The 22814-nt window shown below is 33.6% G+C and overlaps 10 protein-coding genes and 3 pseudogenes across 13 annotated transcripts, besides 2 other annotated features; 5 read left to right on the forward strand and 8 right to left on the reverse strand.

Annotated features, from left to right (window-relative positions):
- Positions 1–19710: part of a mobile genetic element that runs on past the window's edge.
- TVAGG3_0676240 (uncharacterized protein) lies at positions 3488–4102 on the forward strand (the record flags this gene model as incomplete). Its single annotated transcript, XM_051242575.1, has 1 exon — positions 3488–4102. The coding sequence occupies one exon, from the start codon at positions 3488–3490 to the stop codon at positions 4100–4102; it is 615 nt and encodes a 204-aa protein (XP_051089162.1).
- On the reverse strand, positions 4367–5143 carry TVAGG3_0676250 (uncharacterized protein; the record flags this gene model as incomplete). The annotated part of the gene is made up of 1 exon (XM_051242576.1): positions 4367–5143. The coding sequence occupies one exon, from the start codon at positions 5141–5143 to the stop codon at positions 4367–4369; it is 777 nt and encodes a 258-aa protein (XP_051089163.1).
- On the forward strand, positions 6346–8122 carry TVAGG3_0676260 (annotated as a pseudogene). The gene has a single exon. A coding segment is annotated over exon 1 (1777 nt).
- TVAGG3_0676270 lies at positions 9316–10249 on the reverse strand (annotated as a pseudogene). The gene has a single exon. A coding segment is annotated over exon 1 (934 nt).
- Positions 10408–11493, reverse strand: TVAGG3_0676280 (integrase core domain containing protein family; the record flags this gene model as incomplete). The annotated part of the gene is made up of 1 exon (XM_051242577.1): positions 10408–11493. The coding sequence occupies one exon, from the start codon at positions 11491–11493 to the stop codon at positions 10408–10410; it is 1086 nt and encodes a 361-aa protein (XP_051089164.1).
- Positions 11537–12467, reverse strand: TVAGG3_0676290 (annotated as a pseudogene). The gene has a single exon. A coding segment is annotated over exon 1 (931 nt).
- TVAGG3_0676300 (uncharacterized protein) lies at positions 12722–13467 on the reverse strand (the record flags this gene model as incomplete). The annotated part of the gene is made up of 1 exon (XM_051242578.1): positions 12722–13467. A coding segment is annotated over one exon (746 nt), but the record flags the coding sequence as incomplete, so codon positions are not given.
- On the forward strand, positions 15067–15279 carry TVAGG3_0676310 (uncharacterized protein; the record flags this gene model as incomplete). The annotated part of the gene is made up of 1 exon (XM_051242579.1): positions 15067–15279. The coding sequence occupies one exon, from the start codon at positions 15067–15069 to the stop codon at positions 15277–15279; it is 213 nt and encodes a 70-aa protein (XP_051089166.1).
- On the reverse strand, positions 15879–16157 carry TVAGG3_0676320 (uncharacterized protein; the record flags this gene model as incomplete). Its single annotated transcript, XM_051242580.1, has 1 exon — positions 15879–16157. A coding segment is annotated over one exon (279 nt), but the record flags the coding sequence as incomplete, so codon positions are not given.
- On the reverse strand, positions 16581–17084 carry TVAGG3_0676330 (protein of unknown function, DUF4106 family; the record flags this gene model as incomplete). The annotated part of the gene is made up of 1 exon (XM_051242581.1): positions 16581–17084. The coding sequence occupies one exon, from the start codon at positions 17082–17084 to the stop codon at positions 16581–16583; it is 504 nt and encodes a 167-aa protein (XP_051089168.1).
- TVAGG3_0676340 (uncharacterized protein) lies at positions 18046–18366 on the forward strand (the record flags this gene model as incomplete). The annotated part of the gene is made up of 1 exon (XM_001299435.2): positions 18046–18366. One exon carries the CDS (start codon positions 18046–18048, stop codon positions 18364–18366), a length of 321 nt encoding a protein of 106 aa, XP_001299436.2.
- TVAGG3_0676350 (protein of unknown function, DUF4107 family) lies at positions 18686–19117 on the forward strand (the record flags this gene model as incomplete). Its single annotated transcript, XM_001299434.2, has 1 exon — positions 18686–19117. A coding segment is annotated over one exon (432 nt), but the record flags the coding sequence as incomplete, so codon positions are not given.
- Positions 19711–21970: 2260 nt separating the features above from the next.
- On the reverse strand, positions 21971–22537 carry TVAGG3_0676360 (GTPase protein; the record flags this gene model as incomplete). The annotated part of the gene is made up of 1 exon (XM_001290307.2): positions 21971–22537. One exon carries the CDS (start codon positions 22535–22537, stop codon positions 21971–21973), a length of 567 nt encoding a protein of 188 aa, XP_001290308.1.
- Positions 22538–22632: 95 nt separating this feature from the next.
- Positions 22633–22670: a mobile genetic element.
- Between the last annotated feature and the right edge of the window lie 144 nt (positions 22671–22814).

The following is a 22814-nucleotide window of genomic DNA, read 5'->3' on the forward strand; positions in this document are numbered from 1 at the left end:
ACACTAACTTAACCTTAAATATTTACAAAGCCACCAACCATTTCACCTCACTAACGAACTCACTAATGAAAAAATAAACGTTCTCATAAATTTTCTTCTATATCTTCATCGTCAATGTTAACCCTATTGTAGTCATACTTGAAGTCATAAAGTTTCTCAAGTTTTGAAATGCATAGTCTTGTTAACTTACCTTCATCATCATAAGTTTTTATAAAACTACCATGACAATCTTTATACACAGTCAATGTATAATCTACTGGTCTAGGATGAAGTGTAAAGAACATGTTATACTCAGGGAGGAAGAATAAATGTTTAAATGTATGTTTGTTATATTTTTCGATTTGTATGAGTTGCTTTTGTTCTGTCATTTACATCCAAATAAAAATTTTCAGTAAAATAAAAAATAAACTTAAAAATTAATGATATCACCACCCTCACACGTATGAAAACATAGCACAAAAATAAATTTAGGTGAAGTGGTGAAATCTCACCTCTTTTTTCACCTGTTTTTTCACCCTGTTGAATTCATTGCTTTATAACTCTCTTCCTTGGTTTCTTTTTAGTTGCTTTCTTCACGTCTGTCTCCAACTTGACTGTCTTTCTTCTTCGTCCGTAATGATACCAGTTACTTCCACCAGTCAATGGGTCAAATGGTCTTTCGTAAGGGTTTCCATACATTCCATAGGGACCATACGGAAGAACTACTGGTGGAGAAGAAACATTTTCTTTAGTTCCATCGACTCTATTTAAATGCATTGTTTCACCTTTCATCTGGTCATTAAAGTCTTTTGCGTGTTTTGCAAACTCATCGTCCTTTCCTAAAGCATTTTCTGACTCAGTCGCAACCAAATTGGATGCTTTATTTATGAGCCCTATTTTATTTAATCTTAACTTCTTTGCAACCCAGCCTCCAATCTTCCCTTTATTTGCATCTAATGTCTTCGAAACCCTTCCTCCACTCATTTTATTTACTGCGTCATAAGCTCCAAGTGCTTTTGCTCCAAATGCTAATGCTTTTGTTCCCATTGCGCCTAAAGCTGCCCAAGCTACCATTTACACCATATTAAAATCATCTCTCTTCAATATTATCTCATAAAAGTTCTCGTTACTGGAGAAAGTCAATGAAACATAAACGTTCTCACGGGCTTCGCCCTCACCGCTTTGCGGTCTATCTAACTTATTTCTTATATCATCTATACGCTTCAAAATGTCTGAACAATTGCTAACATCTTCTACAACAGTTATTTCATCATGAATGACCTTCAAGAACAAGCTCATTTAATATGCTATTAAAATCATCTCAATAATGAGTCCATCCTTTCCGTCTTTGGGTAGCACAACATCTTTCATTGAAGAAGGTTCGACAAGTCTTATGTTAAACTTACTGACAAAGTTTGTTATACTATAATGCTTCGGCGGCGAATACATGTAGTTTGAAAGACATAATATAGATTCTTCAGCAAATTCACTTATACTGGATTTTATAACAATGTTCTCACGAGACCAAATACCACCAATTGACAATCTTGTAAGCAATCCTGCTGAACCTTCTACTGTAAACGTCGATGGTAACATTCCACGAAGGTCATCTATTGACATCGTTGAGTCACTGAATTTAAATATTTTCTTAAAGCAATCGTCATTATCTAACCATGCAATAGCTTTGAAGTTTTCATTCGAATATACATCTGCTTCATTAAATGTAAAACCTGACTTCTTTGCAGAGATGACTTTAAAATCTATTGAGTTTGTTTCAAAATTATATGCTATGGTAACTTCTGAAGGTAATGGATGTCCTTCCGCAGTCAGTTGTTCTCTCACCACCGTTTGAAGCTTTGTATTAAAAACTTTCATGTCATCTCCTGTATCTAAGTTCACATACACAGCAACAGGAAAACTATCTTGCTTCTTTGTTTCATCATTATATCTCAAAACATTAAAGTTCTTCAATAATATTGTTCTTCCTGCTGGAATACTTCGAACCTGTCTGATTTCAATAGCTTTCTCACCTCCTACATACTCTACCCAGTGTCTTGGATATTCATAAGTATACTGACTTTCTTGAATTTTGGTTGGTTTCATCATAACATGTTCATAGTATATCTTTATACTCTTGTCAGTTAGACTCGGTGCTATGTTCTGAATATTTCTGACTTGCATTTTTAATGGAGATAAAATGAAGCATTTAATACATGACGTAGATGAAGACATGAATGAAACTACAGACAAACTTAACTCTTCTCTTATTCTTCCTTTCAGTAAGGACTATGAGTTCTGTTCAAATGGTGTTTATTTCTATTGTGGAAAGATGGGTTCAGGTAAGACATTTAACCTCATTCGTCATATACTCATAACAGAACGTTTAGGAAATGACTCTTACTATGACCAAATCATTATATCAGCAACTTCAGACTCTATGGACTCAACAGCGAAAACATTTATGTCAAAAGTTCAAGCCTCTGTCGTTAAAGTTCCAGACAGTGAACTCATTGAATTTCTTCAACGTTACATTCGACGTAAGAGGAAATATTATGCCATCGTTGAATTTATACAGTCAGGAATGCAAAAGACTTCTGAGGAGATGGAAAGAATTATTGACAAACACCACTTACGTCAATACTCAGGAGTTTACGATATGAAACGACTTACAAACTACATTCTGTCAAAACTTTCAAAATACCCCTTCAAAAAGTATCCTTCAAACACTTTATTAGTTTGCGACGACTTCGCCGGAAAAGGTTTAGTGTCAAAACCAGACTCACCATTAGCTAACATCATTACTAAAGTCAGACATTACCATTTAACTGTAGCAATACTTATGCAAACATGGAGGTTTTTAGCTTTAAACATAAAACGTCTCATAACTGACTTCGTTATCTTTCAAGGTTTCTCACGCTATGATATTGAACTCATTTGGAAACAATCAGGTATAACATTACCTTTTGAAGAAATTTGGGAAGCATATAAGTCTCTCATCTCTCCTCGTTCATACCTTGAGATTCATATCATGACTAATACCATTAAAGTCAAAAATATTCCATGGGAACGACCAACATTGTTTTAACGTTTAACCTTCAATTGACTGATGGTAAACAAATTCCATGCATCTCTGTCGCCATTTCTGTTAATATTTTTGCTGTCATTCATATCATCCACTTCCCCATCCGTTAGCTTTTGAGGATATGCGTTAGAATAGCTGTTCTTAAATGAAGGCTTTTCACCTTTGAGAGCATAAACTCTATAACTTTCTGCATACTTTATGTTTGAACCTCCCGAGCCATCATTGACATAAATTTTTATAGGCTTCCACCCTTTGTTCATGTTCCTGCTTCTTCCCTTAGCTCTTTTGTTCAGTAGTTCTACATCTTTATACACAGCTCCTGTCTCAGTGAATTCAACAATATTTTCATTCGTTAGCTTTACATTCAAACCCTTGTCGAGTATATTGTTCATTTCATACATATAAAAGGTTTTTATTCTATATGAAATGAGAAGCAAATCCATCTTAGCTGGTGCCGTTAATGTTCCAATTGAACCAACATCAAATGTTGACTCACGAACGACAAACAATATTGTCATAAAAAACTATAGTTCAGAGTGTTTGAAAGAACCAGAACCAGAGCTGAAATCCGTGAATTTAAACTCAGCTTCAAACGCTAACGCTACATCAGATGTTAAGTTAGAGTATCCACCACTGGACCAAATTCTTTCAAGAGAAGCCAACGACAACCCTTACACAAATGTTCAAACAAATCCTTCAGATAACGTAGACCATTACCTTCTTCAGTTATACCAAACAATTTTACTCAAAGACGATAAGAAGCTTTTGACAAATCTTATAAGTAAGAACCAAATAATTCTAACAAAGGAGGACCTTGAAAATGTTATCTCACGAATAACAGGGAAACAATGTGTCATTGACTATCTCGACCCTGAAATCGAATGCTGTGGTCAAACTCCACTATTCATGAAAATAGGTAACATCCGCATCATTGAAACACCAGGAACTACAGGAGTTGAGTTTAAGTATAAATATTCGAACGAGTATACAAAACTTTCAACAGAATATAAACTTTGTTTGAAATATGTTTTAGTAAATTAAAGCAGTCAGGAGGGCTCTTTGAGCCCATCTTGGCGCTTTGCGCCGTCAGTCAAAAAAAATTTCAAGTTAGCAATTTGTAATATCTATCCAAAACTTCTTCAACAGTATCGAACTCATCTTCATAATGCAAACCTAATCTTATTGACTTGGTGCAGTTTTCACTAACACAATATTTTTCTGTTCTCTTGACTGACATAACTAACTCATTTGTTTCATCAAACAGCAACAACCAAAGTTCATGACCTAATACATAACATTCATACTTTATATTTTTAGCTCTGAGTTCTCTTGTAAGCTGTTGCATTTAATATTTTCTAAAAAGTCAACTTCAACAGTCATTCGCACTGGTGCCTTCAGTTCTACAGGCTCTCCTTGAAAGTCAACAAGTCTGAATTGCATGTCTTTCAAATTATGAGGACTAATGCGAACCCATTTACCTAAATGAGTTGCTATGACAGGAACGTTTGGAATGAACATTGAATTGACTGCATAACAGAAAGACTTATATTCTACTGAACCTTTACTATTAACTCCTGAAATGCCTGTGACATTAGCTATTTTAAACTCAATGTACAAACAGTTGCCATAACATACGTATGGAACAGATTTCATCTCAATCGTTTTGTCAACACTTTTCAAAGGAAATGTCATATGGTATGCACCCAAAAGAAGTTGTACTCTATGACTCATTCTTGGTATCTTAAACTCCTTCGCATAACTGAACTTCAAAACTCCTGCAATAAGTTTAACATTCATTAAGTTTTCTTCGTTATCCTTGTTTATTGTAGTATTTATGAGAGCATTTAACACTCCAGCTAATGTTTCCATCTTATATTCTACATTATTGTGAAATCTTATTTCGTGCTTCTTTCCATCTATTTCAATCTCCATGAAATCTGTTTCGTCTGTTATAACGAATGAAGCGATAGTATTGAAGTCAACCATTCTGAATGCAAGCGCCTCATTCTGTAGACCTAAGTTTGTTTGTAGCTTTACTGTCCCGTATTCGTTTGGGTCTGTACTTTGCAAATAGAACAACATTTTATTCTCATTAAAATATGACTATTGCTGCATATGCGTATGAAGCTGACAGAGCTAAACGTTTATATTTTGGTCAATACTCTCTCACACTTACTGACAAATATATTGTTATCACTGATGGAAATACTGCGAAATACATAACATGGAAGGACTATGAAAAGTTTGACCCTATTTTAACTCCATGTACTATGCCGTTTATAAAGGACGGTGAAATTATTGAAAAAGATAATACAACCGTATATAGGTCTGTTTATGAAGCATTAGAATATATGTTGAATCATAACCCAAAAAGATTTGACCCAAGCACTACACCATGTGCAATGCCTTTTATTAAGGACGGTAAAATCGTAAGAGTTCCGGATTCAACGGTTTACACAGCTGTTCCAAACAGTTTACAAAACATTTTAGCGAATATCTTTAATTCAGAAACTACAGAAATAAAATTACCATATATAACAGATGCTAAAGAAATTAAATCAAAAACGACAACATTATTTGCGTCACTTAATGATTTAATGACTTATATCATTAATATTCCTGCACCAACTACAGCATTTGATCCAAACTCGACGGTTTGCAGTGTACCTTTCATAAATGACAGTTCATTAATTACTTTAAGGGATTCGACAGTAAATGAATCATTAAAGGCGTCATTAATGAAAATCATTGATTTTAATTCATTCACGAATACATATAATTCATTCATTAATGTTTCATATGCTTCTAAAGAAGGTGAGCCAAAAACTATCGATAAAGCGGTGTATGAAATAAAAGCATCAACGACGAAATTGAATTCGTTAACTTTTGACGGTGATAGTTTCGTTAATGACATAACATCGGGGAAAACAATTTTAACGAAAGAATACTTAAAATCTCATGTTAGTGAGTTCGTTGAAATTGAAAAAGAAGGTGGAATTAAGTTCGATCCACTGAATTTCATTTTCAGCTTAGCGAATGCGGGTGTTAGTTTCGCTGAATGGACAACTATACAAAGTGAAATAAATGCAATATGGACGTTTTTGGGGTCAAAAGCGGGAATGGGTGAGCTTGTAAATGCTGCAAGAACATTAGGTGAAACAGGAAATTTTGTAGATGGTTTTAAAAGACTTGTTTCAAATGTTTTAACAAACACAAAGAAATTATTTAGATATACCGTACATAACGGACGGATTTTCGAACAGATAGCAACAAACCCTCCGGTTATGGCTGCGTTGATGATGGTTAGAGATATAAAACCACGTAACGACGGGAACGAAGAACATGAACAACAGGATACTGGTCGGGTTATTCGAGACATTAAAAACGTGCATCCTGAAGTTATTGATTTATTTAGAGGAGTTAATGATTCAATTTCAAAACATTCTATAACCCTCGATGAAGAGAATAAATTAACAGATTATATATTCGTCATTATTGCAGAATTAATGAAGAGAATAAATGAAAAAAGGAATTGGTGATATCATTAATGTCAGCGATGTAATGATGAAAAGAAATTTTGACTCATTATTTACAAAACCGAAAACAGAATATAGTCTTTATGACGTAATTACTGAATTAATGAAAAAGATTAATGATAATAAGAGTTCTGGTGGAAGAGTTGAATTAGAAGTGAATGATGTTAATGAGAAATTAGCCGAAAAAGCAGACAAAAATGAGCTTTTAGCTCTGAGTGATAAAGTCAAGAACCACGTTCATTATATAACTTCAGACGAACAGATTATAACGGACTACCATGGATATTTAACACGAAGTGATGAAGCGAAGACAAAAAATGTTAATGAAAGAAGATATAAATACATTCGTGCTAAAGGTTATGACATAAGCTGTACTGTACAGTATGATGTAGCTAAAGCACCAGAAGCATTTGGTTATACCGGTGAAATTTATGCCTCTACTTTCAATGTTAACGGTGTATTAGTTGAACCAAGATTTACTTTGAGAGTTAAGGCAAAAATAACGTTTGAAGATGCTATTAAAAGTAAAGCTGACAAAGTTGAACTCGACGCAACGAACAAAGTTTTGAAATCTCATAAACACAACATCTCCGATATAAATGAACTTCAAGCTACATTAAATAGTAAAGCTGACAAGAACCATACACATAAATCCTTCACTACTGTTAGAGCAGACGACATAATATTGAACTATGATTTGGGTTCAAGTGCACCTTTAGAGAATCCAAGTACAAGCGTAAAAGATACACTAAACTCCTTAAATAGTAAATGTATGAACATTGAAGGTCATGTCAGAAACTTTGAAACACATGAACTACCAGCAATGTTAGACAGTAAAGCTGACAAGAACCATACACATAAATCCTTCACTACTGTTAGAGCAGACGACATAATATTGAACTATGATTTGGGTTCAAGTGCACCTTTAGAGAATCCGAGTACAAGCGTAAAAGATACACTAAACAATTTAGATAACAGTTGCAGGAATATTGAAGATCATGCCAGAAATTTTGAAGCATATGAACTACCAGCAATGTTAGATAAGAAAGCAGACAAAACAGAGCTTCAAACATTAAAGACTGAAATACTTCAAACATTATATCCTATAGGCTCTATTTATACGTCAATGAATTCAACAAATCCAGCAACAGTTCTGGGCTTTGGTACGTGGAAGCAGATTGTAGATAAATTCTTATACTGTGATAGATATTCAAAGCAAACAGGAGGTTCGAAGAAAATTAAAGAAGCAAACCTTCCACCGCACACTCATACAGGAACGACAAACACAACAGGTAGTCATTCACATTCAATAACAAAAAGAGGTTATACAAATCTTGCAGCAGGTTCGGATAGACAGGGAATGAATAGATATGATATTTCAAGTGACCCAGTAGATTCAAGCGCAGGTATTTTCTGTGGAACCACAGGAAATCATTCACACACTTTCACAACAAATCCAACAGGCTCGGGTGCAGATTATATGCCACCATTTGTGACTATATTCGCATGGTACCGCGTTCAATGAACGCGCTTGAGCCTTGAATAAAATCTTTAACTTTACATAAATGAGCTTGAAAGAAGTATTCGAACAACATCCATGGAGGTCATTTAAGAAGTTCAATGAAGCTGCAAAGAGTTGGGGATTTACTAACAGAGCTGAAGTGAAAAGTTCTTTGACAAAAATGTTGTACATCAAACAAAAATAAACCCTTACGACTACTTTTTACCAATTTACTCCAACACTCCTGACGCATACCAATTTGACACTCTCATTCAAAGCAGAAAAGGAGGACATAACCCATTCCTCATCTTCATTAATGTTAACACTCGTAAAGCATATGCATATCCAATGAAAAATAAAGGAACTCGTGAAGTGTTAAGAGTTTTACAAAAGTTTGTAGCAGAACATAACCCAAGTACTTTAACATCAGACCAAGACAGTGCATACCTCAGCAATGAAATCACAGATTTTCTCATTAAGCATAACATAACTCACTACACTACTGAAGACCATAACCATAACATACTCGGCATCATAAACCGCTTCATAAGAACGCTCAGAGATTTAAACCAAGAGCGAGACTTTACCGAAGAAACAATGAAACACTTTCTCGAAGTATATAATTCCTCAACACATTCTACAACAGGACATACACAAATTCAACGACACAACAACAAGAAGAAAAGTATATACAAAGAAACGAAGCCAACACAAAATATCAGAAATTAACACAATTTACCCTCATTCCTGGTACAAAGTTCGTGTAGTTCTTGACGACAAACCGTTGACAAAGAAACGTTTAAGGTTAAGTAGAAACTATTATATCGTAGACTCTACGCAAGGTAATGGATATCTTATAAAAGCTGCGACGACTCTATTGCGTTTTACCCTCGTCACAAATTAGTTGAAAGTAGTAATGGCAAACTTGCTGAAACCATTGACGAAGCAAGCGAGGAGTGGTTATTGAAATACTTGGCTACAACATAAACGATGACATAAAGTAAGATATGAAGGAGGCGTTGAAGATGTTATACCATCTAAGAACTTGAGAGAGTCAAAGTCAACACATCTGGGACCATTAGAGCGGGAGTACTGGAAAGACAAAAATAAGCCAGAAAGAAAGAGAAATTCTTCTAAACTTTTTCATTAGATGTAAATCAGACAAAATAATTTTTAGGTGAAGAGGTGAGATTTCACCTGTTTTTTCACCTCTTTTTTCACAAGCGTTTTACATGAATTGTACGATGTATATTTGAAATCCTAAACAATTTCGTAGCTTCTATTTCTTCTTTTAGTACATCGAATGTTTTAATCGTGCCGAAAGTCTCTTTATATTTCTTCTTGACGTCAGACAGAAGGAAATCTTCTGGTTGGATAGTTTTTTATTAAGAAATGTCAACATATCCATTTTATCTTCTGCTGGCTTTTCTGCTTCTTTCTTTAAGTCTGCATAGTCGTTTCGCATTCTTTCTATCTCTTTGACTGAGTAGTTATATTTTCTTATTGCTGCTTACATTTTGAACATTGCGGCATCGTTTTGCGTTGCGTTATCATTGAATAAAAACCAGCTAGAACAACTAAGGCGTCAATGGTTTTCTTTAACTCAAAAGCTGCTGGTTTTATCTGTTCATTCCATACTTTACCTCTTCTATCTTTATCTCTTATCTGCCATACACATTTTGCAACTAATGAAACAAAGTTATCGTATGTCTTAAACTCCCCAGATTTATATATGTCAGAAATATTTTTATAAACCATGTCGCAATCTTTGTCCATAACTTTATGGTTGCAATGAAAACCAAGGAATTCATAATTTACTTTACGTATGAACTTCTTTATTTCTACTGAGTCAGTTGCTTTGACTTCAATTTCGTCGAATTCAGGAATAGTTAGTTTTGCTGCTGAATTTCAGGTAGTTTAGGCAAATGGTCGATGAGGTCCCCATTTCATAAGATACTGTTCATTGTTTCATCTTTCGCACTACAGTCTAAATTACTTGTTAAAAGTTCTTGCTTTATCTCTGGATTTCTGTTTCAAAAGTATATGAAGAAGGAATAAAGCTTTCATCTCTACCAACATTGACGTAGGATTCATGACTAACGAGTTTGGTGCTGTTGTTTGAATTGTTGTTGTGCCGATTGTTGAAATCATATCTTTTATACAAAATAAAAAAATAAATAAAAATAAAACTAACTTTATTTTTTCTATCTTAAGGAAATTCATGAAAATTCATAAGGGTGAAAAAACAGGTGAAATCTCACCTCTTCACCTAAAAATTATTTTGTCTGATTTACATCTAATGAAAAAGTTTAGAAGAATTTTCTTATTCTTTCTGGCTTATTTTTGTCTTTCCAGTACTCCCGCTCTAATGGTCCCAGATGTGTTGACTTTGACTCTCTCAAGTTCTTAGATGGTATAACATCTTCAACGCCTCCTTCATATCTTACTTTATAAGTGTCATCGTTTATGTTGTAGCCAAGTATTTCAATAACCACTCCTCGCTTTGCTTCGTCAATGGTTTCAGCAAGTTTGCCATTACTACTTTCAACTAATTTGTGACGAGGGTAAAACGCAATAGAGTCGTCGGCAGCTTTTATAAGATATCCATTACCTTGCGTAGAGTCTACGATATAATAGTTTCTACTTAACCTTAAACGTTTCTTTGTCAACGGTTTGTCGTCAAGAACTACACGAACTTTTGTACCAGGAATGAGGGTAAATTGTGTTGAATTTCTGATATTTTGTGTTTGGCTTCGTTTCTTTTGTATATACTTTTCTTCTTGTTGTTGTGTCGTTGAATTTGGTGTATGTCCTGTTGTAGAATGTGTTGAGGAATTATATACTTCGAGAAAGTGTTTCATTGTTTCTTCGGTAAAGTCTCGCTCTTGGTTTAAATCTCTGAGCGTTCTTATGAAGCGGTTTATGATGCCGAGTATGTTATGGTTATGGTCTTCAGTAGTGTAGTGAGTTATGTTATGCTTAATGAGAAAATCTGTGATTTCATTGCTGAGGTATGCACTGTCTTGGTCTGATGTTAAAGTACTTGGGTTATGTTCTGCTACAAACTTTTGTAAAACTCTTAACACTTCACGAGTTCCTTTATTTTTCATTGGATATGCATATGCTTTACGAGTGTTAACATTAATGAAGATGAGGAATGGGTTATGTCCTCCTTTTCTGCTTTGAATGAGAGTGTCAAATTGGTATGCGTCAGGAGTGTTGGAGTAAATTGGTAAAAAGTAGTCGTAAGGGTTTATTTTTGTTTGATGTACAACATTTTTGTCAAAGAACCTTTTCACTTCAGCTCTGTTAGTAAATCCCCAACTCTTTGCAGCTTCATTGAACTTCTTAAATGACCTCCATGGATGTTGTTCGAATACTTCTTTCAAGCTCATTTATGTAAAGTTAAAGATTTTATTCAAGGCTCAAGCGCGTTCATTGAACGCGGTACCATGCGAATATAGTCACAAATGGTGGCATATAATCTGCACCCGAGCCTGTTGGATTTGTTGTGAAAGTGTGTGAATGATTTCCTGTGGTTCCACAGAAAATACCTGCGCTTGAATCTACTGGGTCACTTGAAATATCATATCTATTCATTCCCTGTCTATCCGAACCTGCTGCAAGATTTGTATAACCTCTTTGTTATTGAATGTGAATGACTACCTGTTGTGTTTGTCGTTCCTGTATGAGTGTGCGGTGGAAGGTTTGCTTCTTTAATTTTTTCGAACCTCCTGTTTGCTTTGAATATCTATCACAGTATAAGAATTTATCTACAATCTGCTTCCACGTACCAAAGCCCAGAACTGTTGCTGGATTTGTTGAATTCATTGACGTATAAATAGAGCCTATAGGATATAATGTTTGAAGTATTTCAGTCTTTAATGTTTGAAGCTCTGTTTTGTCTGCTTTCTTATCTAACATTGCTGGTAGTTCATATGCTTCAAAATTTCTGGCATGATCTTCAATATTCCTGCAACTGTTATCTAAATTGTTTAGTGTATCTTTTACGCTTGTACTCGGATTCTCTAAAGGTGCACTTGAACCCAAATCATAGTTCAATATTATGTCGTCTGCTCTAACAGTAGTGAAGGATTTATGTGTATGGTTCTTGTCAGCTTTACTGTCTAACATTGCTGGTAGTTCATGTGTTTCAAAGTTTCTGACATGACCTTCAATGTTCATACATTTACTATTTAAGGAGTTTAGTGTATCTTTTACGCTTGTACTTGGATTCTCTAAAGGTGCACTTGAACCAAATCATAGTTCAATATTATGTCGTCTGCTCTAACAGTAGTGAAGGATTTATGTGTATGGTTCTTGTCAGCTTTACTATTTAATGTAGCTTGAAGTTCATTTATATCGGAGATGTGTTTATGAGATTTCAAAACTTTGTTCGTTGCGTCGAGTTCAACTTTGTCAGCTTTACTTTTAATAGCATCTTCAAACGTTATTTTTGCCTTAACTCTCAAAGTAAATCTTGGTTCAACTAATACACCGTTAACATTGAAAGTAGAGGCATAAATTTCACCGGTATAACCAAATGCTTCTGGTGCTTTAGCTACATCATACTGTACAGTACAGCTTATGTCATAACCTTTAGCACGAATGTATTTATATCTTCTTTCATTAACATTTTTTGTCTTCGCTTCATCACTTCGTGTTAAATATCCATGGTAGTCCGTTATAATCTGTTCGTCTGAAGTTATATAATGAACGTGGTTCTTGACTTTATCACTCAGAGCTAAAAGCTCATTTTTGTCTGCTTTTTCGGCTAATTTCTCATTAACATCATTCACTTCTAATTCAACTCTTCCGCCAGAACTCTTATTATCATTAATCTTTTTCATTAATTCAGTAATTACGTCATAAAGACTATATTCTGTTTTCGGTTTTGTAAATAATGAGTCAAAATTTCTTTTCATCATTACATCGCTGACATTAATGATATCACCAATTCCTTTTTCATTTATTCTCTTCATTAATTCTGCAATAATGACGAATATATAATCTGTTAATTTATTCTCTTCATCGAGGGTTATAGAATGTTTTGAAATTGAATCATTAACTCCTCTAAATAAATCAATAACTTCAGGATACACGTTTTTAATGTCTCGAATAACCCGACCAGTATCCTGTTGTTCATGTTCTTCGTTCCCGTCGTTACGTGGTTTTATATCTCTAACCATCATCAACGCAGCCATAACCGGAGGGTTTGTTGCTATCTGTTCGAAAATCCGTCCGTTATGTACGGTATATCTAAATAATTTCTTTGTGTTTGTTAAAACATTTGAAACAAGTCTTTTAAAACCATCTACAAAATTTCCTGTTTCACCTAATGTTCTTGCAGCATTTACAAGCTCACCCATTCCCGCTTTTGACCCCAAAAACGTCCATATTGCATTTATTTCACTTGTATAGTTGTCCATTCAGCGAAACTAACACCCGCATTCGCTAAGCTGAAAATGAAATTCAGTGGATCGAACTTAATTCCACCTTCTTTTTCAATTTCAACGAACTCACTAACATGAGATTTTAAGTATTCTTTCGTTAAAATTGTTTTCCCCGATGTTATGTCATTAACGAAACTATCACCGTCAAAAGTTAACGAATTCAATTTCGTCGTTGATGCTTTTATTTCATACACCGCTTTATCGATAGTTTTTGGCTCACCTTCTTTAGAAGCATATGAAACATTAATGATGAATTATATGTATTCGTGAATGAATTAAAATCAATGATTTTCATTAATGACGCCTTTAATGATTCATTTACTGTCGAATCCCTTAAAGTAATTAATGAACTGTCATTTATGAAAGGTACACTGCAAACCGTCGAGTTTGGATCAAATGCTGTAGTTGGTGCAGGAATATTAATGATATAAGTCATTAAATCATTAAGTGACGCAAATAATGTTGTCGTTTTTGATTTAATTTCTTTAGCATCTGTTATATATGGTAATTTTATTTCTGTAGTTTCTGAATTAAAGATATTCGCTAAAATGTTTTGTAAACTGTTTGGAACAGCTGTGTAAACCGTTGAATCCGGAACTCTTACGATTTTACCGTCCTTAATAAAAGGCATTGCACATGGTGTAGTGCTTGGGTCAAATCTTTTTGGGTTATGATTCAACATATATTCTAATGCTTCATAAACAGACCTATATACGGTTGTATTATCTTTTTCAATAATTTCACCGTCCTTTATAAACGGCATAGTACATGGAGTTAAAATAGGGTCAAACTTTTCATAGTCCTTCCATGTTATGTATTTCTCAGTATTTCCATCAGTGATAACAATATATTTGTCAGTAAGTGTGAGAGAGTATTGACCAAAATATAAACGTTTAGCTCTGTCAGCTTCATACGCATATGCAGCAATACTCATATTTTAATGAGAATAAAATGTTGTTCTATTTGCAAAGTACAGACCCAAACGAATACGGGACAGTAAAGCTACAAACAAACTTAGGTCTACAGAATGAGGCGCTTGCATTCAGAATGGTTGACTTCAATACTATCGCTTCATTCGTTATAACAGACGAAACAGATTTCATGGAGATTGAAATAGATGGAAAGAAGCACGAAATAAGATTTCACAATAATGTAGAATATAAGATGGAAACATTAGCTGGAGTGTTAAATGCTCTCATAAATACTACAATAAACAAGGATAACGAAGAAAACTTAATGAATGTTAAACTTATTGCAGGAGTTTTGAAGTTCAGTTATGCGAAGGAGTTTAAGATACCAAGAATGAGTCATAGAGTACAACTTCTTTTGGGTGCATACCATATGACATTTCCTTTGAAAAGTGTTGACAAAACGATTGAGATGAAATCTGTTCCATACGTATGTTATGGCAACTGTTTGTACATTGAGTTTAAAATAGCTAATGTCACAGGCATTTCAGGAGTTAATAGTAAAGGTTCAGTAGAATATAAGTCTTTCTGTTATGCAGTCAATTCAATGTTCATTCCAAACGTTCCTGTCATAGCAACTCATTTAGGTAAATGGGTTCGCATTAGTCCTCATAATTTGAAAGACATGCAATTCAGACTTGTTGACTTTCAAGGAGAGCCTGTAGAACTGAAGGCACCAGTGCGAATGACTGTTGAAGTTGACTTTTTAGAAAATATTAAATGCAACAGCTTACAAGAGAACTCAGAGCTAAAAATATAAAGTATGAATGTTATGTATTAGGTCATGAACTTTGGTTGTTGCTGTTTGATGAAACAAATGAGTTAGTTATGTCAGTCAAGAGAACAGAAAAATATTGTGTTAGTGAAAACTGCACCAAGTCAATAAGATTAGGTTTGCATTATGAAGATGAGTTCGATACTGTTGAAGAAGTTTTGGATAGATATTACAAATTGCTAACTTGAAATTTTTTTTGACTGACGGCGCAAAGCGCCAAGATGGGCTCAAAGAGCCCTCCTGACTGCTTTAATTTACTAAAACATATTTCAAAAAAGTTTATATTCTGTTGAAAGTTTTGTATACTCGTTCGAATATTTATACTTAAACTCAACTCCTGTAGTTCCTGGTGTTTCAATGATGCGGATGTTACCTATTTTCATGAATAGTGGAGTTTGACCACAGCATTCGATTTCAGGGTCGAGATAGTCAATGACACATTGTTTCCCTGTTATTCGTGAGATAACATTTTCAAGGTCCTCCTTTGTTAGAATTATTTGGTTCTTACTTATAAGATTTGTCAAAAGCTTCTTATCGTCTTTGAGTAAAATTGTTTGGTATAACTGAAGAAGGTAATGGTCTACGTTATCTGAAGGATTTGTTTGAACATTTGTGTAAGGGTTGTCGTTGGCTTCTCTTGAAAGAATTTGGTCCAGTGGTGGATACTCTAACTTAACATCTGATGTAGCGTTAGCGTTTGAAGCTGAGTTTAAATTCACGGATTTCAGCTCTGGTTCTGGTTCTTTCAAACACTCTGAACTATAGTTTTTTATGACAATATTGTTTGTCGTTCGTGAGTCAACATTTGATGTTGGTTCAATTGGAACATTAACGGCACCAGCTAAGATGGATTTGCTTCTCATTTCATATAGAATAAAAACCTTTTATATGTATGAAATGAACAATATACTCGACAAGGGTTTGAATGTAAAGCTAACGAATGAAAATATTGTTGAATTCACTGAGACAGGAGCTGTGTATAAAGATGTAGAACTACTGAACAAAAGAGCTAAGGGAAGAAGCAGGAACATGAACAAAGGGTGGAAGCCTATAAAAATTTATGTCAATGATGGCTCGGGAGGTTCAAACATAAAGTATGCAGAAAGTTATAGAGTTTATGCTCTCAAAGGTGAAAAGCCTTCATTTAAGAACAGCTATTCTAACGCATATCCTCAAAAGCTAACGGATGGGGAAGTGGATGATATGAATGACAGCAAAAATATTAACAGAAATGGCGACAGAGATGCATGGAATTTGTTTACCATCAGTCAATTGAAGGTTAAACGTTAAAACAATGTTGGTCGTTCCCATGGAATATTTTTGACTTTAATGGTATTAGTCATGATATGAATCTCAAGGTATGAACGAGGAGAGATGAGAGACTTATATGCTTCCCAAATTTCTTCAAAAGGTAATGTTATACCTGATTGTTTCCAAATGAGTTCAATATCATAGCGTGAGAAACCTTGAAAGATAACGAAGTCAGTTATGAGACGTTTTATGTTTAAAGCTAAAAACCTCCATGTTTGCATAAGTATTGCTACAGTTAAATGGTAATGTCTGACTTTAGTAATGATGTTAGCTAATGGTGAGTCTGGTTTTGACACTAAACCTTTTCCGGCGAAGTCGTCACAAACTAATAAAGTGTTTGATGGATATTTTTTGAAGGGGTATTTTGAAAGTTTTGACAGAATGTAGTTTGTAAGTCGTTTCATATCGTAAACTCCTGAGTATTGACGTAAGTGGTGTTTGTCAATAATTCTTTCCATCTCCTCAGAAGTCTTTTGCATTCCTGACTGTATAAATTCAACGATGGCATAATATTTCCTCTTACGTCGAATGTAACGTTGAAGAAATTCAATGAGTTCACTGTCTGGAACTTTAACGACAGAGGCTTGAACTTTTGACATAAATGTTTTCGCTGTTGAGTCCATAGAGTCTGAAGTTGCTGATATAATGATTTGGTCATAGTAAGAGTCATTTCCTAAACGTTCTGTTATGAGTATATGACGAATGAGGTTAAATGTCTTACCTGAACCCATCTTTCCACAATAGAAATAAACACCATTTGAACAGAACTCATAGTCCTTACTGAAAGGAAGAATAAGAGAAGAGTTAAGTTTGTCTGTAGTTTCATTCATGTCTTCATCTACGTCATGTATTAAATGCTTCATTTTATCTCCATTAAAAATGCAAGTCAGAAATATTCAGAACATAGCACCGAGTCTAACTGACAAGAGTATAAAGATATACTATGAACATGTTATGATGAAACCAACCAAAATTCAAGAAAGTCAGTATACTTATGAATATCCAAGACACTGGGTAGAGTATGTAGGAGGTGAGAAAGCTATTGAAATCAGACAGGTTCGAAGTATTCCAGCAGGAAGAACAATATTATTGAAGAACTTTAATGTTTTGAGATATAATGATGAAACAAAGAAGCAAGATAGTTTTCCTGTTGCTGTGTATGTGAACTTAGATACAGGAGATGACATGAAAGTTTTTAATACAAAGCTTCAAACGGTGGTGAGAGAACAACTGACTGCGGAAGGACATCCATTACCTTCAGAAGTTACCATAGCATATAATTTTGAAACAAACTCAATAGATTTTAAAGTCATCTCTGCAAAGAAGTCAGGTTTTACATTTAATGAAGCAGATGTATATTCGAATGAAAACTTCAAAGCTATTGCATGGTTAGATAATGACGATTGCTTTAAGAAAATATTTAAATTCAGTGACTCAACGATGTCAATAGATGACCTTCGTGGAATGTTACCATCGACGTTTACAGTAGAAGGTTCAGCAGGATTGCTTACAAGATTGTCAATTGGTGGTATTTGGTCTCGTGAGAACATTGTTATAAAATCCAGTATAAGTGAATTTGCTGAAGAATCTATATTATGTCTTTCAAACTACATGTATTCGCCGCCGAAGCATTATAGTATAACAAACTTTGTCAGTAAGTTTAACATAAGACTTGTCGAACCTTCTTCAATGAAAGATGTTGTGCTACCCAAAGACGGAAAGGATGGACTCATTATTGAGATGATTTTAATAGCATATTAAATGAGCTTGTTCTTGAAGGTCATTCATGAAAATAACTGTTGTAGAAGATGTTAGCAATTGTTCAGACATTTTGAAGCGTATAGATGATATAAGAAATAAGTTAGATAGACCGCAAAGCGGTGAGGGCGAAGCCCGTGAGAACGCTTATGTTTCATTGACTTTCTCCAGTAACGAGAACTTTTATGAGATAATATTGAAGAGAGATGATTTTAATATGGTGTAAATGGTAGCTTGGGCAGCTTTAGGCGCAATGGGAACAAAAGCATTAGCATTTGGAGCAAAAGCACTTGGAGCTTATGACGCAGTAAATAAAATGAGTGGAGGAAGGGTTTCGAAGACATTAGATGCAAATAAAGGGAAGATTGGAGGCTGGGTTGCAAAGAAGTTAAGATTAAATAAAATAGGGCTCATAAATAAAGCATCCAATTTGGTTGCGACTGAGTCAGAAAATGCTTTAGGAAAGGACGATGAGTTTGCAAAACACGCAAAAGACTTTAATGACCAGATGAAAGGTGAAACAATGCATTTAAATAGAGTCGATGGAACTAAAGAAAATGTTTCTTCTCCACCAGTAGTTCTTCCGTATGGTCCCTATGGAATGTATGGAAACCCTTACGAAAGACCATTTGACCCATTGACTGGTGGAAGTAACTGGTATCATTACGGACGAAGAAGAAAGACAGTCAAGTTGGAGACAGACGTGAAGAAAGCAACTAAAAAGAAACCAAGGAAGAGAGTTATAAAGCAATGAATTCAACAGGGTAGAAAAGAGGTTAGAAATCGGGTTAGATCTAACCTTCTACCCTAAATTTATTTTTGTGCTATGTTTTCATACGTGTGAGGGTGGTGATATCATTAGCTTTTAAGTTTATTTTTATATAAATGACAGAACAAAAGCAACTCATACAAATCGAAAAATATAACAAACATACATTTAAACATTTATTCTTCCTTCCTGAGTATAACATGTTCTTTACACTTCATCCTAGACCAGTTGACTATACATTGACTGTGTATAAAGATTGTCATGGTAGTTTTATAAAAACTTATGATGATGAAGGTAAGTTAACAAGACTATGCATTTCAAAACTTGAGAAACTTTATGACTTCAAGTATGACTACAATAGGGTTAACATTGACGATGAAGATATAGAAGAAAATTTATGAGAACGTTTATTTTTTCATTAGTGAGTTCGTTAGTGAGGTGAAATGGTTGGTGGCTTTGTAAATATTTAAGGTTGAGTTAGTGTTGTCGTTTGTGTTGTAAAATATACGTTAACGGTTTTGTAAAGTGTCGAATTCACATATAATAGGTAAGGTGGAACGCAGTGCCACAGTACCCAACTAAGCCATACTAACTATTTCAAACGTTTCTATTGTTTTGTTTGACCACAGGGAAAGGCCCAGTGGTCATGTATCACAGCAAGAGCTTTGATTTGGTCGTAGGGATTGACCCTACGACCTTTCTTGCCTTTAGGCAATGGGATATTCTGTAAGCTAAATTGATTTTGTAAAAAAGATTTTGAAACATCTAAATATTTGAAATCATTTGATTGAAGGGTTGGGGCGATGGAAACATGGGTGCAAGCTTCTTCCCATGTCATTTTACCTTCTTCAATCTGATTGGAAATACCAATTAGGTAAATTCGATCGGCATACCCTTTGTAAGGATTCATTCTAATGAAGTACGTTAACAATCAAAATATTCTATAAGTGTCTAGTATGGAATTCAAAAGAATAAAGAAAATGGTAACGTAAATAAACGTATTATGAAATAATTTATAATTAAAATGAAAAAAAAGAAAAAATAATAAGTAAAGTGACTGGAAATGAAAATTAAAATCAGTGTACAGTTTTATTTTTTTCTCGCTGTGAAACGTATTCGGTCATTTTTTTAAAAATTAATTTTTTGTTAGAGATAAGAGCTAAAACTCGGTAAACAACTTCTTTATGTCTAGAAAATTCTATCTTGCCTTTTATTTTTTTCTCGCTGTGAAACGTATTCGGTCATTTTTTTAAAAATTAATTTTTTGTTAGAGATAAGAGCTAAAACTCGGTAAACAACTTCTTTATGTCTAGAAAATTCTATCTTGCCTTTTATTTTTTTCTCGCTGTGAAACGTATTCGGTCATTTTTTTAAAAATTAATTTTTTGTTAGAGATAAGAGCTAAAACTCGGTAAACAACTTCTTTATGTCTAGAAAATTCTATCTTGCCTTTTATTTTTTTCTCGCTGTGAAACGTATTCGGTCATTTTTTTAAAAATTAATTTTTTGTTAGAGATAAGAGCTAAAACTCGGTAAACAACTTCTTTATGTCTAGAAAATTCTATCTTGCCTTTTATTTTTTCTCGCTGTGAAACGTATTCGGTCATTTTTTTAAAAATTAATTTTTGTTAGAGATAAGAGCTAAAACTCGGTAAACAACTTCTTTATGTCTAGAAAATTCTATCTTGCCTTTTATTTTTTTCTCGCTGTGAAACGTATTCGGTCATTTTTTTAAAAATTAATTTTTTGTTAGAGATAAGAGCTAAAACTCGGTAAACAACTTCTTTATGTCTAGAAAATTCTATCTTGCCTTTTATTTTTTTCTCGCTGTGAAACGTATTCGGTCATTTTTTTAAAAATTAATTTTTTGTTAGAGATAAGAGCTAAAACTCGGTAAACAACTTCTTTATGTCTAGAAAATTCTATCTTGCCTTTTATTTTTTTCTCGCTGTGAAACGTATTCGGTCATTTTTTTAAAAATTAATTTTTTGTTAGAGATAAGAGCTAAAACTCGGTAAACAACTTCTTTATGTCTAGAAAATTCTATCTTGCCTTTTATTTTTTTCTCGCTGTGAAACGTATTCGGTCATTTTTTTAAAAATTAATTTTTTGTTAGAGATAAGAGCTAAAACTCGGTAAACAACTTCTTTATGTCTAGAAAATAATTATTTGAATTTATTCAATTTTGTGAATTTTCCTTCAAAAATCAAGTTTAAATATCTTATTTGCCATATAATTCTAAATACAATGAAACATATTCGAAATTGAAAAGACTGACTTTTTCTGTTCTTTCAATCATTCAATTTGAATTTTGCAATATTGGATTTCTCATTAAACAGCTATTAAATACAACAAGCAATTTAACTTACTTTCAAATTTATTTGTGTTATATTCAATCTTCTCAAAACTTATAATTTTCGGCTATAGCATGATTATATGCTATATAATATAATAAACCTATAATAGTATCATTCTTTCAATTATTTGAAGAGAAAACCAAAAAAATCTATTTTCGGTCTATAACAATAACAAAATTTCATCGGTTATAAAAATAGAAAAACTAAATAAAATCTGCATTTATGCCAATTTGCGTAATTTCGAAAAAATCTTACTGAAGGAATTCGTAAAAACAATTATTAAGCCGGGAGTGAACTCCTTATTTATGATGATTTTAGTGGATTAGAACCAATGGAACTGAAAGTTTCTAAAAAGACGATATTGAATAAAACAAAATGTTCGCTAAATAGATTGCAAAAGAGTTTGTTTTTAGTAATATTAATTCATGGAATAGTCATACAGTTAGATTTTTTATTATTTACATTCATTTAACAAAATTGATTAGCAGCAACCACGTCTTGAGCGTTTTGAGAAGTCAATATAGTCGGTATCTTCACTCTTAATAGTAACACTTCCAAATGTTGCTATTTTTTCGAATAAATCATTAATTCCTTCACCGGTAGCAGCAGAAGTTTCCTGATAGAATAAGGCACCTATTTTATTTGCGTATTCTTGTGCTTCTTCAGGTTTTACTTGTCTTTTACCAGCAATATCAGATTTGTTACCGACAAGTACTAGTGCACAATCTTTTGGAGCTTTTTGTTGAAGCAATTGATAGAAATTATCGAGTCCTTCAAGAGAATTTTTAGATGTAATATCAAAAACTAAAATCGCAACTTGAGAGTTTGAAAAATACATTGGAGTTAAGCTTCTGTATCTCTCCTGACCTGCAGTATCCCAAATATTAAATGTGATAGGTCCTTTACTTGTTTTCATTTCATGTGTTAAGTTTGCAGCGCCAACTGTTGCATAAGTTGCCTCATTATACTCATTTCTAGCAAATCTAACTGCGATGCATGTTTTTCCAACACCTGCTTCACCTACTATGATTGTTTTTATCTTTTTCATCTTCAAAATTTTGTCAAAGATTGGACGGTTTTTTACATCTCCCCCCAAAATAGAAATTATTTTTCCTAATGAAAAAGAATTTGTATCTGCATTATTGTTGTAAACATAAATTCATCAAAAGTGACACCTCAGAAAAGCTAAAATATTGAATTTTTGGAACTTTTGATAGAGCACGTTTTTAAATATTAATTAAAGTAAATGTATATTTTGTAAAGATTCTTTTTAATAAAAAAATAAAATTTTGAAGAAGAACACAAAATCTTCTGAAAAATAATAT

This window comes from Trichomonas vaginalis, chromosome III, assembly GCF_026262505.1.
Source record: "Trichomonas vaginalis G3 chromosome III, whole genome shotgun sequence".
NCBI classification, from domain to species: domain Eukaryota; phylum Parabasalia; order Trichomonadida; family Trichomonadidae; genus Trichomonas; species Trichomonas vaginalis.